An 18,329-nucleotide genomic window follows, 5' to 3' on the forward strand; every position below is an offset into this window, starting at 1 on the left:
TCAGGTGTGTTTAATTAAGGTTGTAACTAGACTTTGCAGTAAGGTGGTTCTCCAGTAGTGGGACTTGACATCCCTGTACTAATGGACGCTGCCTTAATCATGTATGCAGTTCTCCTCCATAGTGCATACTTCCGTTTGCCCGGAGTCAAATCTCTGTAGTTGACTCCTGGTAACTCCATCCATATACCAAGACTAATGGTCAGCATCGAACCTTCCATTGCCTAGGAGACCAGAAGGGCAAAGTTTGTCAATGAGGGACATTTAGAAAAAAATATCTATCCAGGTTTTCTTCACATTATGTAAGTTGTATTGGATAACTAGCATGACTAAATTCTCAAAGCTAGCCTAATAGTTAGGGAAGGTTATTTTTTCAATTCATATTTTTTTCAGCTCAGGCAGTTGTAAGTGAAAAGCATAAACCCTACTATTACAAAAGGATCACTCACATGCCATGCACCGCCAGGTTTAGCTTTGCCCAAGACCAGATGAGGAATGTGATGTTTCTTTTTCAGCCTCCACTGCAGTACAGAGGGGAACTCAAAGCCCAAATCTGCATTTGGATGGAGGAGTGTGTCTAAGAGCACTGCCACAGGGTTTCCTGAACGCCCCTCTAAACCTTCACAAAGATACTCCAAATCCTACAAGAAGACATACCGGGCAAAGGATTTATTGCACAGTAGACTATAACATTTTTGATTGTTTACATTGTTCACTATTTTCTTAACGTTAATCTCCACAACCTGTTTCATCACTCTTTTTTTTTTACCTGTTCAGTGATGGGAAGATGCTTGGCTTCCTGTAGTTTACGAAAGAGGATGGAGCTTGGGTGCACAGCCATGGGATCTAAATAAGGAGTATATCCATTCAGAAGGTATGACAAGCATATCCCGGAGGGGCCATTACCTGTGAAGGGGAGACGGGAGAGAATGTAACTATGGAATGTTATATTTTTGTGCATCTTTTATTCTTTAAATATATAATATTATTATTAAATATTTCTTAACATCCATACTAACTAAGAGCCAGCCCTATTGGTTAATGCTGTAAACATCCGACTTTCATTATTGATGAATCTGATCATGTTTGCTCCTTGATGACTCACCAATGATGACTACTGGCACAGTTCGAGTACAGTCCCTCGGCACGGAACTTTCTTCCAGCAGAGGCATAGTGGTAGCCAGAATTAGAGCTGGCACTGATAAGCACAAAAAATTACATCTGTCAATCAACATCAAATGAATCCTGGCTGCAACATCTTAGCATGTTACAGTAATGCCTTATATGTGGACATTTTCTAAAACAACCTTTGTATAGAAACCATTCCACTTTAAAATATTACATTATGGTGTTGTGATGTTTGGATATTATTACTCGCACTAAAGATCTGAAATTGATTAATGCACAACAAATACATGGTAACCAACTTGTGATAGGATAAAATATTTAGAATAGAATTTACAGGCTGTCTGTTGTTGTTTTTGTTTTAAGCCTTAGAGTGATTGCTTATGCAATTTTAGAGTGTACACAAGTCTATTTTGATGTGTTGCATATTTACTTAGATTTACAAGCTATTTCTTTTCCACATGAGAGCTTAAAATGTGTGAAAGTTTTTTAACCATAGAACCAAATTTACAGCAATTGATCCCCTCTCGTCATATCTTATATATGCAAAAGGTTCTAATAACAAAAATGTCAGCAACTATGTACGCAAAGATGGCCTTGCTCAAACACTCTACCCTGCTGAGCTAATGCTAGTATTAGCACTGCCACTGCTTCCTGACAAAAGCCAATCATAATCAGTTTTACGGAGTGAGGCAGTGTTATCTGAGCACACTCATTGTCTCGACCTGGCGGGTGTAAATCCCCCTTGATTACACTTCAGTTTGGCCTGTAATCCATGCTACTCATGTTTATGTTTTTTCAAAAAAGTGGGCTTGGCATGCTGACAGTCGGCACATCACAGCCACCCGTCACAACCTGTTTTTCTTTGACCCTGGTTGTTTACTCTTTTCAGAGAGAGTGCATGGGATTCCAGGCATAACCGGGTGTGAGAATGGCGGGACGGGTGTGTAAGGGGCGGAGGGAAGCATTGGCAGGGTTTTGAACTGGCATTTCCACCCCACTGCCCCATTTAACAGTCTCCTGACCACATTCACAAGGGGTACTCACATGGCCCTTGTTTTTTCCACACTCATTTGTCTCTGTTATCAAAAAAGATTCAATCCTCATAACATGTAGACTATTGCACTGCTCTCTCTAGAATACTTGATTCTGACAGGTCAATCAAAGAATTCAGATGTCAAATATTTCTGAATTAATGAGTGCTGTCCAGGGAAAAACACCATTATTAACCGCTCATCCAGAAAACCAAATGTTTACTACAGCTGTGCTCTTTTGAAGTATTTTTTTTCTTTCAGTTATAAATCCCTTGTATATTTAACAAAGCCAGTGCCAAGCCAATACCAATTTTGAATGTTCCAGTCAATAAAAGTCAATAGAATTGTATGCTGCTGTTTTGTGAACAATCAGTTCTTTTTAAATTGACATTAGACATTCAAATCTCCATATTCAAGTTGTTTAAGTTGCTTAAGACCTGGTATCTGGTATCATATGATGGGAAACCAAAACATCAGACATGGCAGGACACACTATTCTTAATAAGCATCATATAACTGAAAGTACATTAAAAATTAGATGAAAGTTGTACAGGTAGTCATGTCTGTGTGTGCCATCTAGACAGGAGCTTAGACTGGAATCTGGATTGTGTGTGAGTATTGTATACATGCGTGCACGTGTCTGAGAAAGCACGTGTGTATGCTGTTGTGTATACGTTTATACGCCCCTAAAATAAATAAAATAAATATTGTCAAATAAGGCAATAAAACAATTTCATTTAGAACAGTTTGAACAGTACGGAAAATAACTAATTTCAGATATTAACTAATGGAGTGACAATGTTTACATGTTACTTTCTCTGTAACATGTAAACTTTACCTGTACTTTCTTTCTCTTTTCTAATAAGTGCATTATAAATAACGTTCCTGTTAAAAAATGATATGCTACATAGCCTCTGTTTTTGTCCTCATGACCTGTCTATTCATACAATTCTGTACCAAAAACCTTCCTTTAGAGCACGTAACGGCACAGGAATGGGAGTTGTTTTAATCTTTCGTTGTAGAAATTTTATTTCAGCTAGAGATAAAATGGCAACACTGACTGTAACTTTAAGCAGGCTGTCTACGACTAAAATGCGTGTCAAAACATCAGAAGCGAATGATGTTTGATAATATTCTGCATAATTTAGGTCACATTTCAGTCGCAGACTATTGTTCAGAATGGTAATAAAGACGTTTCTATAGTGATTTTCTTACCTCCAAGCGAACAATCTTCAGAATCTTTTTTTTTTTTTTTTTGGATTCGTGTATCTCTAGAAGGCTCGGATGCTGCACGCGGTATAAATAGTCCGTATCCCTAGTGGGAGGTTCCAAGCCAAGTCACCGGATGACATGGACGAATGCTTTTCTAAAGATGCTGCTGACGGTTTTGTTGGAAAGCGCCTGATAACTAAAACGTATGATGATAGTGAACAATATTTTAAAAAGACATAGCACGTAGCTGAAATGCGTTACTCCAGAGCAGCAGCAAAGAAAAGCTGCCAGGCGTCAGTCTCCGTCCAGCATTAGGGACTTTAAGCAACGGCCTCTGGTGGAACGGCAACGGCGTTCTGGCGATCTATTGCGCATGCGCGACTTAAGTGCTACTTCACGACGTTCTACTGTAACCGTCTACTACGGGAGAACAGCTGATTTGCCGTAGTCGCTACTACGTGAAAGATTAAGAAAGTTAATGTTATGCAGTGTTGGACAAGCTACTTAGAATATGTAGTGAGCTAAGCTAGCAGTTACTCTACATTAAATGTAGCTTCACTACACTGAAGCTACCACCCTGGGAAATGTAGCAAGCTAAGCTACAGCAATATGGCAAAAGTAGTTTACTACATCTGAGCTACTTTTTAAAATTAAATTTTTATATTGAACCAACTTAATTCCAAGTCAATGCTATCTCAGTGATCAATGAAATTGTCAATCAAACATATAGTCAGGCATAATTTGTCAGTTCAGATCAACAACTGTTCCAAACCAATTTGGCCCAATGTTAAACCAACCTTTTATTTTGACAGGTTGCCATGAAGCTAGACATTTGAGTGTCTGATTTTTTTTTTTTTTTTTTGATATGACGAAAGTTTTTCTCAAATCAAGCTAAAATGCTGCTAAAGTGACTCTCAGAGCGGCTGTGTAGATGAAGTTGATCGATCCATTGCTGAAAACATCGCAAGCGTCATGGTGCATCAGTGTGTGGTAAATGAATCCGCGCGTCTGTGCCATTCATTCACAGAGACAAGCAGAACATGCATGATTCTTAAATAGTCTTTAAGCGGTTTAATATTCACAGACACTAGTCTATATGGCGATTTTATTTAAGTTTACTTAGCCTACCTTCTTTTCATCGAAGATCTGACAAATTCTGTGAAATTCCGCATTATACAGTAAATTTCGTTTTTATGCATCGTGATTCAGTCCATGTTTTCCGTATTGTGGTAATGAATCATCCCAGATAGCAAAAATCATTTGGCCCACACTTCATAAGTTCTGGGCCAGATCCGCGCAACGGACCTGGGCCGGTGTCTTTTGGCACAACGGGCCAATACCGGCACAGTTCCGTTTTTTCCTCATCTGGACCAGAACTGGGCCAGCTCCTGATTTCTTTATGGCGATTTGGCCCAAATGTGGGCCAGATCTGGTCCAGAATCATGCCGGATCAGGGCCAGCTCATTTTGTAGACTGTACACACAGACACACTCGCTCTCTCTTTAAGAAGTATACATATCTAGAATATCTTATAGTCTTATACCACTGATATTTTTTCTGTTAGGTTTTAACATGAAATGCTTAGGCGTTGAAAGTACTGCTATAGAAGTTTACACTAAAATGTATACTTTACACTAAAATACCACCTGTGTTAGCACTAATTCACAGCCACTACTTCACAATAATCATGCATTAAAAAAAAATCTGGACAGTAAATTTGACATATTCAAGGGCTTTCTTTTGATTTTCTCCTTCCATGTATTACACAAAACAATGCAAAAACAGTGCCACTGTGCATCTTTTTTCTTTTAATAATTTTTGCACAAGAGCTAAAATCAAAGTTCATAAACCACTTAAGTCTCTACTTGCTGGGCTTACATCATTTTCACAAAGTTTCAAACAGTGTTACACAAATAGTTAAACAATCTCAGAACTTTTCTCAATGTATATTTTAAAGAATACATTTACATACTAGTGCTGTGTAGTAGTAACATAAGCCTTGTGAATTTATTTGTACCAAAAAACAAGGTCTTCTTGAGTAGCAAAGAGGCAGCAAAAAGCTGCATCCCAAACATGTTAATATCATGAACTGCAAATCCATCAAGAACCAAACAGAAGGGTAGGAATGCCATGGAACTACAAACCCCTTCACACGTGCCATTTAATTCCCATCTGCATCTGGCATGTGCAAACAAAAGACAAAGAAAAAAGCTGTTAGTTTTGAGATCTATTGAAGCAGCGTTCAGAGACAGACTATTGATTGACTATAAATGGACCTATATAGGCTAAGTTGAGTTGTATTGTCTGTATTTGGGCTAATAATATAATATTATGACACTGCTGTTTTTTATTTGTAAACTAGTCTTTGAGACGAAAACAGTAGATACTCATGTAATTACCATTAAATGAGAAATCTGCCTGCTATGGGGCTCAACATTATGTATCTGATTGGCCATTGTGTTCATGTGCTCAACATATATGTCTGTGATTGGCTACAATGATCAACGTTTCAAAAACATGTCGTCTTCACCAAGCGCTTACCACTGATAGATGGATCCACTGATAGACGCCTGCTTTCAAACATTGTGTAAGGCCCCGTTTACACCGCAAGTCCTAATGCTCAATTCTGATTTTTTGCTCAGATCCGATTTTTTGATTGGCTGTTCACATTACCTTTTAAAATGTGACCTATATCTGATTGCAGTGTGAACTGTTTGAGGTTTCAAACTAACCGGCATGCACTAAAGTTCGGAAGGTTATGGAGGAAGTAAGCATATTCGCATTTATTTCATAGTGTTTGTGTAATGGAAACTTTTGCGGGTTTATGGTTGCAAATTCACTACAGAGATCTGTGTGGATGCGTAGACGAAGCCAGGAGTGGTGGGAATATGACGTGAATAGTTTCACTGAGACGCTGATCTCCTGTGTCCCCGTTCTTCGATTTCGTGTGCAATTTTTTCAAAAACGGAGCGGTTACAGTAGGTCCTTCTAGCTTGAATTGAAGTATCTCCCCATATACTACTTAGATCTAACACCTCACTCTCATTGACTCGCTTCATCGCTGTTCTCCATATCTAGTCAAGTTTTTAATGTTAGGCTACTGTCTGTGTCTGTTGTGTCTAGGGCTTCGCCGGCGCATAATTGTGACAAATGACGATGTAGATTGACGTAAAAGTCGCATCAAATCCGCCTTGATTGTTCACACTGCGGCCGCATTGAAAAAAATCAGATCTGGGTCTGATTCAGGACCACATATGTATGTGGTCTAAATCTGATTTGAAAAAATCAGATCTGGGCTAGATTTGAGTGTTCACACTACCTCTGAAGAAGTCTGACCTGGTCACTTAACCCCAAAAAAATCAGATTTGGGCCACTTTGGCCTGCAATGTGAACAGGGCCTAAGCGCTCAATGAAGCTGACATGCTTTTGAAACGTTGATAATTGTAGCCAATCAGAGACCTATGTTGAGCTTGTCAGAGCAATGGCCAATCACAGACTTAAATTTTGAGCGTGAGAACACAATAGCCAATCAGAGGTTTTTAAGAATTTGTTCAACAGCGCTAAAAATGCTAGAGGGAAATGCTGGTATTGTCACAATTGAAAAAAAAATGTGTACCGATTTGGTACCGAAGTCGTTACTTTTGACAACACTAGTTCAGACACCAGCAGGTGTTTGAAGTAGCTTCCGATTGCGATCTGACGGGGATTCTGTTCACCATAAGGCAGAAATATATTTATATTGGATGCTAAAGGCAACTTATGCTAACCATTACCATAATAATTACATATTATGCTGCAAATTAAAATGACCAGATTTTTTTTTTTTTTTTGGTAATTTTACAAGAATAAATGCAGTGGGGTTTGCCACTATTGTAATGTTATACTGATGAAAAACAGTAATAGCTAAAAACACAAACTGCCACTAAGGAGGCTTTCAGACCAGAGGAACCCTTTCATAGTTAACATTAGACAGATCATAAACTAATGAACACATAGAATGTGAGCTTAATGTTCTGCACGCATCTGAATTAGTCTTTGAGAAATCTTTCCATTAGTTCTTGGGGAAGCACCCTGATGGCTTGTAAATTGTGAAAGCCCCCCTTATGCTGCTTCTATCTGAAATTTACCTCAGTTAATGCCTCTTTGGCTCTTGCACGTTCTTTCCGGCCGCCGCCACAGTCAGAGGCAAGATTAAACCAACGGATGGTGTAACAATCTATGTCAGTATCTGCTGCACCCGTAGAGGACTGGTTACTCCTTACAGCTCCTGTTGGAAAAAAAAACTAAAAAGTGGCATAAACATCTCCAACTTCCCCAAACTAATAAGCTCCTAATTGATAGTTCTTCAGTAATGTAGATAATTTAAGGGATAATCAGGTATTTCAACAATTTAAATATTAATTTAAAGGGAAACCAGCAACAAAATCCATACCTGTGGCACCTGACGATACATTGAGGTTTTATTGTTTTGCCGGTATACAGTGTGTTTTTATGACTCTCAAAGTGAGGGTAGCATTGACTTCCATTATAAGAATCACAGAGGAACTGACTGTTTCAGCTAAACATTTGTACTGTTAAACTAAAGAAGAAAAAAAGACACCTACATCTTAAATGGCCCTAGAGTGAGTAAATTAACAGCAAATAAAAAAATTTGGGTGAACTATCCCTCTAAATTGATCAGAATCAGATATCACATAAGTAGTTTTATGTTTGATGGGACTGAATTACTAAAGTAAGAAATTATTTTTAAGAAATAGTAATATCTTAGCCATAAATATGATTTAGGTTGTGAAGATGGTTTACGAAATACTCTAACACTCAACTTCTTGGTGTTATATCATACTTAGCCTACTGATGTAAAAAATGTAAACGTTTCCAAACTTTTGGCAGGTAGCAGCTAAGTTACTTATAAAATCTCTTTTAAAATGAGGGTCTTGCGGGAGACCTTAGCTAGGTTGACATAACGTAAAGCAAGCCTATCACTGAAATTAACGTTACCACGCAGCACATTTAAGAAAATGTATAATAGTTCATTATAATAAATAGAAGCAGTTAAATTCCTAAATTACATATAATTACAGTCTTCTGGGCCGTCTTCATGTTAGCATGCTCTCCTCTGATAACATTAGAGTCAGCTAATACTATTCAAAACCGATCAAAGGAGCAAAACAAACCTTTTAAGTTAACGAGTAGACAACATAATCAATAAATTCATTAATTAATAGCAGTTTGAGCTTACCTTGGTGAAGTTTTTGAGGTAGGATGCCCGCGAGTTCCGACTGTGGCTGCTTCGTTCTGCAGAAAGAAAAATCGCGCGCTAGTATCACACTACTATACGGCCCGAATCTGCTTTGCGACTGTTGTTCCCGCGCACTAAAACCCGGGCCCGGGCTGGATCCGTATTAAGCCCCGTTCACACTACACGCGACTTTGTCGCTGCAAGTTGCCAGTCGCTGGCGATGAGGTCGCTAGTGGGCTTTCCCACTACTGGTTGACTAGTATGACATCCAAAAGACAGCGAATCAGCTTTCTTGCCGCTAAAAAACACAATTTCTGGAGGGAAAATACTAAATATAAATATACTCCGTACATAAAAACGTCTGTAGTGAAGCATGAAGATGAACGAGACACAGAAGTCGACTTTTCTCGTTGCGGCCGTTTATCTACGGCATGAGCGCAAACGCCGGTCTATCTGGGTTCACGAGACCATTCGGACTCGGAGACAGCACGGCGAGTACCACCGGCTGGTGCAGGAACTGCGGCTGGATGAAGTCAGGTTCCAGCAGTACTTCAGGCTGGATAGGACCCAGTTTGATGCTGCTGCTGTGATGTACATGCCGGTTCCTTCCACCGAAGATTGGAGGGACATTGCAGCAGATTTCTACCATCGCTGGAACTTCCCAAACTGTCTTGGTTCTATTGATGGGAAACATGTGGTGATCCAGGCTCCCAACAACTCTGGATCATTATTCTATAACTACAAGGGGACATTCTCTATTGTCCTCTTGGCAGTTGTAGATGCCAGGTACTGTTTCTGCATCATAGATGTTGGCAGTTATGGGAAGTCCAGTGATGGTGGGCCTCTGGCAAATTTTCCCTTTGGAAACGGTCTTCAAAGTGGAACCCTTGGCCTACCAGAGGACACGATGCTACCAGGAGCAGAACACCTGGGACCCCAGCCTCACGTCTTTGTGGCAGATGAGGCCTTCCCTCTCTGCAGAAACTTGATGCGACCCTTCCCAGGTACCACCACCCTTCCCAGTAGACACAGGGTGTTTAAATACAGGCTTTCACGGGCAAGGCTGACAGTTGAGAATGCGTTCGGTATACTCGCAGCACAGTGGCGAATGTATCGGCGTGTGATTGGTGTCAGCCCTGATCATGTGGAAGCCTGTGTTAAAGCATCCTGTGTTCTACACAACTTTCTGCGGAGGACAACAGGGAGTATGTGGAACGCACCAACCCTGGCCGTGGAAGGGGAAGCCTCTGCGCTGCAGAACATCAGCAGAGCAGGGAGCAACAACGCTTCCCCCGATGCCATGCGTGTGAGGGAGACCCTATTCGACTACTTCTGTGCTGAATTTGCAGTTCCCTGGCAGCCACCGGTGTGACAGGCATGAAAGGATCTTTTCTGCACTAAACCAAAGGCTCTTTTTAGAGCCACCCACGTAATAATAATAGAGCAATGTTTCCATGTGTTTCCATCATCTCTTCTCAATACTAAATTATACCCTGCATGGCTATAGTATAAGATATGCTCAATAAACATTTCTTTCCAATATACATAACAGCAAAACATATGAATAATAAGTGACTGCACTATGGTAATCACACTATGAAATGCTACAAACTTTAATATATATATAGATATATATACTTAATAATTTCATGAAATCAGTATTGGATCCAACTGACTTACTACATGGACAAAATTCTTCTAAATATTATTTGTGGTGTGCTGAAGAAATTTACAATTAAAAAATATATATATATTTTTTTAAGAAACATTGAACATTCTGGAACAAATGTTTTTTTATTTGAAGAATGACCTAAAAGTTATTGTTATTTTAATTGGTTTCTTTTTAAACAGGCCCCCCACCCCCAAACAACAACAAAACAAAACTCAACATGAAGCTGGACTACATGAGGGTAAACTGTAATTATAGCTCAACCTTGTCAGCTGTACCTTGTTCTCATAATAACAAAAACACTTAACAATATTAACCTTGGATGCAGGGTACAGCTGACAGGACCACAAGGGTAAATAAGCTTACGAACACCCCTCATGGCCTTGTCAGCTGTACCCCGCTCTCTTCCTGTTCCTGGCTGCACTGTGCCTCAAAGATAATTCGGTGAATATCAAATTTCACTCTTTCCCTCCTTCTAGATGTGAGAGTTTTGATTTGTGGCAACAGGCTACGGAGGAAAAGTTTATCTGGGTCTTCAGATGCTGGTGGAGTATTGGATGGTGCTGCCTCTGCTCTATTTAGAGCTGAGACAAGATGTTTCTCAAAAAAAGAGAGAAACCCCCCCCCCCCCCCCCCCGCTGCCTTTTTGAAGTGCCCTGTGTAAACTTTTCTTTCTCCTGTCTTGGTTGCTTTCTGCTGCTGGTTGGATCAAGCTGGATGCTGGTTGGATCAAGCTGGCTGCTGGTTGGATCTAGCTGGCTGCTGGTTGGATCTAGCTGACTGCTGATTGGATCTAGCTGGCTGCTGGTTGGATATAGCTTGCTGCTGGTTGGATCTAGCTGGCTGCTGATTGGATCTAGCTGGCTGCTGGTTAAATCAAGCTGGCTGTTGGTTAAATCAAGCTGGCTGCTGGTTGGATCTAGCTGGCTGCTTGAAGTCTGTAGCTGGATTGTCACAGGATATGGCTGGCTCTCCCTGACCCGCTGACTGTCCAAACCCTTGAGGCATGTTTCCACTAGTGCTTCTGAACTCCATAAAGGGGGTGAGGAAGCCCGTGATGGCACTGTATTTCCAAGGCTTAGCATGATCAGCTGCTGAGCCACTTTTTTTGTTTTTGTTTTTATTTATTTCCCTCCTGTATACATCACTGAGGTTTTTCCTTTTTTTTTTTGCATTCTTCAACTAAAAAAAAAAACACATGTATGTATGAGCACACAAATGTGACACAAATATTACTTTTATGAAAATGTATAACAAAGTATGATAAGATGCAATGAGTAAGCATAGTATGGGCCTATTTTATTCTGTGATATGTTGCAATACAATATTAATATCTGTATACAGATACAAGATATACTGAATATTTCATAGAATACATAATATTAATATGTGTCCATCAGTATACAGTACTGATGTAATAGGTTGTACAGTACAGTAATGGGTTATTTATATCTAGTATACATTGATTTCAATAACATTATGGAGTACATTATATACAAGTGTAAATGGAGAGTGTAAACAGCACTAAAATATTAGAAAGGCCACTATAGTACATTAGGTTTTGTTTACTGTCTGTCAAAAAAAATATAGTTAATTGTACAGACTATTCAATCATTTATACCTACTTGGAATCCCCACAATCACCGAAACTCCTTTCCAGGCATCATTCTTTTTATTTATGTCCCTGTACGTGGGCAGAGACATATCAAATAAAACTGGAAAATTGCTAACCGCAAGGATCAATTTTTCATCCATCACTGCAGGCCCAGGGGCTGTGGAGAAGGATCACGTGCGCTCCACTCCTATTGGTTGTCGCTCGCGAAAATCGCTCTTCATTTGCATAAAGTTAAAAATTTCTCAACTTTGTTGCGTCGCCAGACACGCCCCATCTAGTCGCCAACGGTCGCTGTCGCGCGTGTCGCCGGAAGTCGCCCGCTCACCATTTAAATGAATGGTATCGCGTCGCTTGGTCGCGTGTAGTCTGAACGGGGCTTTAGAGCAGTGAAACGGACGTGACTGTAACGCGGATTTGCCGGTTTAGAGACGGATCCGGCTCGGATTCGCCTGCTGTCTGGGATAATGGCCCTATGGTTGCCGACCACCGTAAAACAAGAAGAAGAAGAAGAAGTAGTCACCCTCACTAACTGATCCAGCATCAGTGATACTTAGCAGTTGTATTTCCGATTTGAGCTTGAGCTTTAGAAATGCTTGGGAAAATGTAACGTTAGCTTGTGTGGACGCTACCGCACTACTTGATCAAAAAAAGAGCTTCGCTACTGAAAAGCTATTTGATACAGAAAACAGCGACGCTACCACCACACTACCGAGAAATGTAGTTAAACTAGTAGTGTCACTACTTGTAGCGACGCTACTGCCCAACACTGATGTTATGTTTTATGGTATGTGGCATTGTAATTGTTTATGTATATCATTAAATGGCCAAAGCAACCCTCTACTGCTTTTTAAAATCACTTTCTTTATTTGTATTTTGTCAAATGGTTAAATTATCCCCTACGCCGTACTCTTCACTGTTGCTTAGTGATTGTTGCGTTCTTTAACTACGGCAGTTAACCGTTTACTTCCGGCTGCCGTTGCCGTTCCATCCGTTCTGTTGTGGATCCGCGTTTAGTGACGCTGCTGACGTAAGACGCTGCTGACGTGTGTCTGGTGCGGCGGCCCGAGCTTCGTTTACAGTCTGAGGGAGACGCACCCTGGAAACAAAACAATCTTCACAAACATGTCTAAGGATTTCCACACAGAGGAAGACTTGCGTTTTTTTGCCCAGCCATATTTATTTGAACTTGAATACACGGACGCACCAGATACACGTCAGCAGCGTCTTACGTCATCAGCGTCACTGCGGACTCGTGAACGCGGTTCCCCAACAGAACCGGAAGATAATACAATGCTGAATAAAGTCGTAGTTTTTGTTATTTTTGGACCAAAAAGTATTTCCGATGCTTCAAAACATTCTAACTAACCCACTGATGTCACGTGGACTACTTTGATGATGTCTTTATTTCCTTTCTGGACAAGGACAGTATACCATTCATACATTTTCAATGGAGGGACAGAAAGCTCTCGGACTAAATCTAAAATATCTTAAACTGTGTTCTGAAGATGAACGGAGGTCTTACGGGCTTGGAGCGACATGAGGGTGAGTCATTAATTACATCATTTTCATTTTTTGGTGAACTAACCCTTTAATACATCCAAGCACACAACACCAACGCTGGGAGACATTCTCGTCAGTGCAGCAGCTGTGAACTCGATCAGGGTGGTTCTATGTTAGAACGGCAGTGTCTGTCAACACTCGTTGGCGGGGCCTGTACTTAGTGACGTCACTAAAACAGCATTCTGAAAACAGGTCGTTGGGAGGCACTGCTGATGATTTATGGGGATTAATAAAAAAGGAGTGAGTGGATTTTTATCACTATTCATACTTTGCATGTGACGTCACAAGTGCTGGCTGGCGGGCAAGAACGTCGTTCTCTAGCAGGGAAACCCAGTAAACTAATCAAGGATCTTGCCAGGACGTTGCCAGTTTTAATAAAGAAAAGTTGATGTTTTGAGGTGTAAACGACATGCCAGATAGTTGTTGTACGATTGGATGCACTATTATTCAGCATAATCAGGTTAAGACCGTGCATGTAAACGCGCTCATTCCCTTAAAGTGAAAGTAGAAACGTAGCTTTCAGTATCTGTCGCTGCATTAACGCCGAGTTCTCTCAAAGACGACGATAGATATAACGGTATAGCGATTATCTTAATTTACTGGCTTAATATTTTTCTTGTGGACCTACATTAATGACAGAAAAAAATTAGAAGAATATTTCCTTTTAAACAAGTTTTTGTGCTGTTCGTGAACTAAAGACTGCTATTTTGTTTCCATAGCACATTAACAAAACGTTTAATGACACTAATAACACTAAAAACAATACAATTACTAAATATTAATAATATCACTAAAATGATATAGAGCTCTGGATCGTTTCGTCATTTTAGTGATATTATTAATATTTAGTAATTGTATTGTTTTTAGTGTTATTAGTGTCATTAAACTTCTTGTTAATGTGCTATGGAAACAAAATAGCCTCACTATATAATTGATTGTAGGCTAGTATTGGAAATTTTCCGTTTTTTCAGCGTTTGTTGCCCGCCAGGTATCCATGGTAGTCACGTGACTGCAAAGTATGACTTGGTTGGTTGTGTACACACACTGCCAATACACATTTATGTCCAAATAGCATGCAAAAGTTAATTTTGTATAATATGGGACCTTTAATGTAAATAGGATGTTTACTGGTTAAATAAAATAAGCCTAATAGGGCCTACATAAAAACCACAAGACACAACCGGACAACAGTGGTTATATATAAATATATTTTAAGTTTTAATCGAAAATATTGCTAGGGACATATCAGTTGCATTGGATATTGGTAGGGACACGTCCCTATAGCGTCCCTACAAAATTCTACACTGTAAAAATGAATACGAATGAATATGCTAAATCTAATCAATAAAATTGAGGCAACAGATTACAAGCAATATTATTAATTAAATTTAACAAATTAGAATTGAGTAATAATTAATCAAATTAATTCCTTAAAAGTTAACCATTTAAAATGAGTAAAATTTACACATTTTCTTAAACAAAAATATCGGAATAACAGACTGACGTCAAAGATGAATTAAGAACACTTTTTTTTATTGCCAACATTGAAGACACCTGATGTTAACAAGCCGAATCACTGAAGGAGAAAACCGTAATTGGTATGTTACCATTATGGTGATCAGTGTTTGCTTAAGTTGGGCTCTTGACTCTTAAATCATTGACTTTAGATTTTGTTTGGTTGTTGTACTTCAGTTATAACAGTCAGATGAACAAATAGAAAAGGTGATCTGATGGTGTTGGTTGTGTTTTAACATAATCATTATTTCACAATCATTTGACCTGAATCATGGAACTCATATAGAGCCCAATTTAGGTTTACTTTATTAATTATAGCAGCACTGTCCTTGTACAGTATTTGTAACCTTTACAATGTAATCCTAAGAATTTTTTTAACATATCTCAAATACAATTATTATTATTTTTTTGTTTTTGTTTTTAGACACACAGACATCAAGAATCAGCCTGTGAATCTCAACAATGGTGACAATTATAAAGCATGTTGCAGTGCATTCTGCGTGCCACCAATTAAAACTCATTCATGGCTCCCATCATGCATTGCTGCATGAATAAATAATGAGCTTGTGTTCAGAGTTGATCTGTTTGTCACCATTGTTGAGATGTATACGCTAATTCTTGATGTCTGTGTGTGCCAACATAAAGTACCTTTAAAAATTGTCTTATTATTGATTTGGTCTCATTGAAAACGCTAAAAATATGAAGCTGTACAATGACAGGGCTCCTATAATTATTTACTTTTAAATATAAAGTAAACTTAACTGAGAAATATGAGTTCAGTTTTTTTTGAGTTCATTTTGAGTTCATTTTTGAGTTCATTTTTAAAGTGTACGCCCCTAATACATATATACAACAGGGCTTGATATTAACTTTTTTGCTCACCAGCCACTGTGGCTAGTGGTTTTCCAAAATTACCAGCCACTCAGCATTTTCACTGGCCACAATTTTGATATCAATACCATGGGGGAAAACTGCCATATACCTATATATATATTTTTAATATCTCAATATTTGGCAGTATGTCATGAAGTCCCAGAGACCAGAAACCGTATCGGCAACGGATAATTTACGCGCTTGTATTACCGCTAGTGACGATGTGTTCCAGCATTCACGGTTTATCTCGCCCAGGTGACCGGGACTCTTGCCGCCTCCTGCCCTCTCGGTATTCAGCATCTCAAGATTGGGTATGTAGACCGATGATGCGGTGGCGAGCATCAGCAGACACACTGACAGAAGGCGCCACTACTTGCCGTCAAGGAATCCAATTAATCGTTCCATTGGAACCTATGGAATCAACAGTGAATATTTATGACTGTTGCGGTGTATGCGAATCATAAACAGTATGCCGTGTAAAACAAAACCTTTTGGAAAAGCAAAAAAAAGTATTTTTTCTCCGACCACAGCAAGTGAAATAGCTGCATGTAAAACATTACTGAAGACAACATTACTTACAATGTTTAGTTCAGTCGTTTCTTTTCTGCGATTGTTCTGCAGGCACGTCTCCTGTCATACCATTGAGGCGATTAATTGGCTTTGACAGAGTGTTTATAACGACTTCTGGAGACTTTTAAAGCTCTGCGCGCCCACGTTTCAAACGTCAGGCTGCTGACCGTTAAGGCTGATTTATACTTCAGCGTCGGACCTACGCCGGAGCCTCTACGCCGTAGCCTACGCTTTGGTTTTAATTTATACTTCTGCGTCGTTATCCGCGTTGACACACGCAGAGGGAGCATGTGAAACCCGAGGAAGCGGTTTGAGCAGACCAATCACAGCGCTTGCGTCCGCGTAGAATTGACGCGTTCTTACATTTTTGGAGAGGTGCACGTCAGGGTACGCCGAAGGGTACGTGCGCTACGCACAGCCTACGGCGTAGCTACGGCGTAAGTTCGACGCAGAAGTATAAATTGGGCTTTACACTAAAAACCTCTTGACGTGAAAAACATAATTAAATGACAATTGAAGCAGACTTAGAGCTCATGATTAACCTACTATTCTTTTTTGTAGGGAATAAAGTCTGCCTCCTGTTAAAGTGTAATTTATACAATATGTTTTTTTATGAGCCTTCTTTTGTTAACTTTAAAGTCCAGCTATAATATGTCAATTTGAATACAGGCAGTTTATATAATGTGTTATTTGCAAGAATACCATTTATATAATCTGTTATTTGCAATATACAAATTATTTGCAATTATTCTGTTACATACAAATAAACATTTTAAGGATCTTGCACTCCAGACAAATTTATTTTCAAAGTGGGCCATCCCTGATTTATCAAAAAAGATCCTGTATCTTAATTAAAACACATGATTTATTAACATATGTTTTCAAACAAACATTCAACAACATATAACAAAACCAAAAGCACATTGGCTATGAGTAAAAATCATCAGTTCACTCAATGCCTGTGTAAAATTCAAAACAACTGATAGAACATGTTGTGTTGACATTAAATTTGATGAAATCTGCATATCAGAATATTCAGCCTATCTTCAGACTATTACACATGCAACAACAAATAGGCCAACACAAATTGAAAAAAGGAACATCTAAAATGGTAACCATAGTTTAAACATTTTTCCGTCTGTTTTTCTGAACTCTTTAATTCTTTATCTAGGCGACATTTTGCTCCTTTCATCTTTTCCTCACTCGAGAGATTGAACTTATTCAACTTAGGCTATAACTTATATTTTTCTGCTCTTTCTTTCCTTTCTTCCATCTCTGACTTGAATTTCCTAATAGCACACTTAATTCTGTTTTCTGAAAGGTAGATATGTCAAAATAATTTGAGTATAATGAAGATTAAAGGTCACTCACTTCACCTGAATCCCACTTGCCCATTTTATCGTACACATTTAGCCAAATTGGGCCAACAATATTTAAACGCCTTTAAAAAAAACGTTGTAGTTTTCACCAATGGTAATAATAATAATATTATCTCATATTTATTTACCTGTCCAGTTTTGTTGTCTGACACAGTGGGCATAATTTCTACTGCTAGGTTTTAGGTATGTACCTTATGAAATAAATAATCAAGTATTTGTATTTTTTTAAACAAGTTATGCTAAAAGCTAACTAGGGGTGAGCGGGGCACATACTAACACGGGCTAGTTGTAACACACTTGTTTTAAATACTTTCACACATGCTAGCATGACGAAACTTAGTGTATTGCACCAACATTATATAGACAAAAAATTGTGCCTAAATTCAGAAATCTTTGGAACATATCACTGAACATTTATAAGCTAAAGTAAATTCCTCACTTATGTTAATTTTTCATCTCTGTTTTTTGTGTAAGTATCACATTTGTCTAAATTTAAATAATTTTAAACTTATATCTGTTATTTAACAGTTGAGATAGTTCG

General features: G+C 38.9%; 1 protein-coding gene across 1 annotated transcript in view; it reads right to left on the bottom strand.

The window, feature by feature from the left end:
- osgin2 (oxidative stress induced growth inhibitor family member 2) overlaps positions 1 to 3,726 on the bottom strand; it is a 6,565-nt gene extending 2,839 nt beyond the window's left edge. Inside the window, exons 1-5 of the mRNA XM_077211412.1 lie at positions 3,372 to 3,726; positions 1,103 to 1,195; positions 767 to 903; positions 447 to 638; positions 130 to 221 (exon numbers count right to left, since the gene is read on the bottom strand). Of these exons, the coding sequence (XP_077067527.1) occupies positions 130 to 221; positions 447 to 638; positions 767 to 903; positions 1,103 to 1,169 (488 nt within the window). The 5' untranslated portion in view covers positions 1,170 to 1,195; positions 3,372 to 3,726. The remainder of the gene's footprint in view (positions 1 to 129; positions 222 to 446; positions 639 to 766; positions 904 to 1,102; positions 1,196 to 3,371) is intronic.
- Positions 3,727 to 18,329: the final 14,603 nt, after the last annotated feature.

Source organism: Siphateles boraxobius, unplaced genomic scaffold (genome assembly GCF_051911475.1).
Source record: "Siphateles boraxobius isolate OS27281-9 unplaced genomic scaffold, OSU_SipBor_1 12, whole genome shotgun sequence".
Classification (NCBI taxonomy): Eukaryota; Metazoa; Chordata; class Actinopteri; order Cypriniformes; family Leuciscidae; genus Siphateles; species Siphateles boraxobius.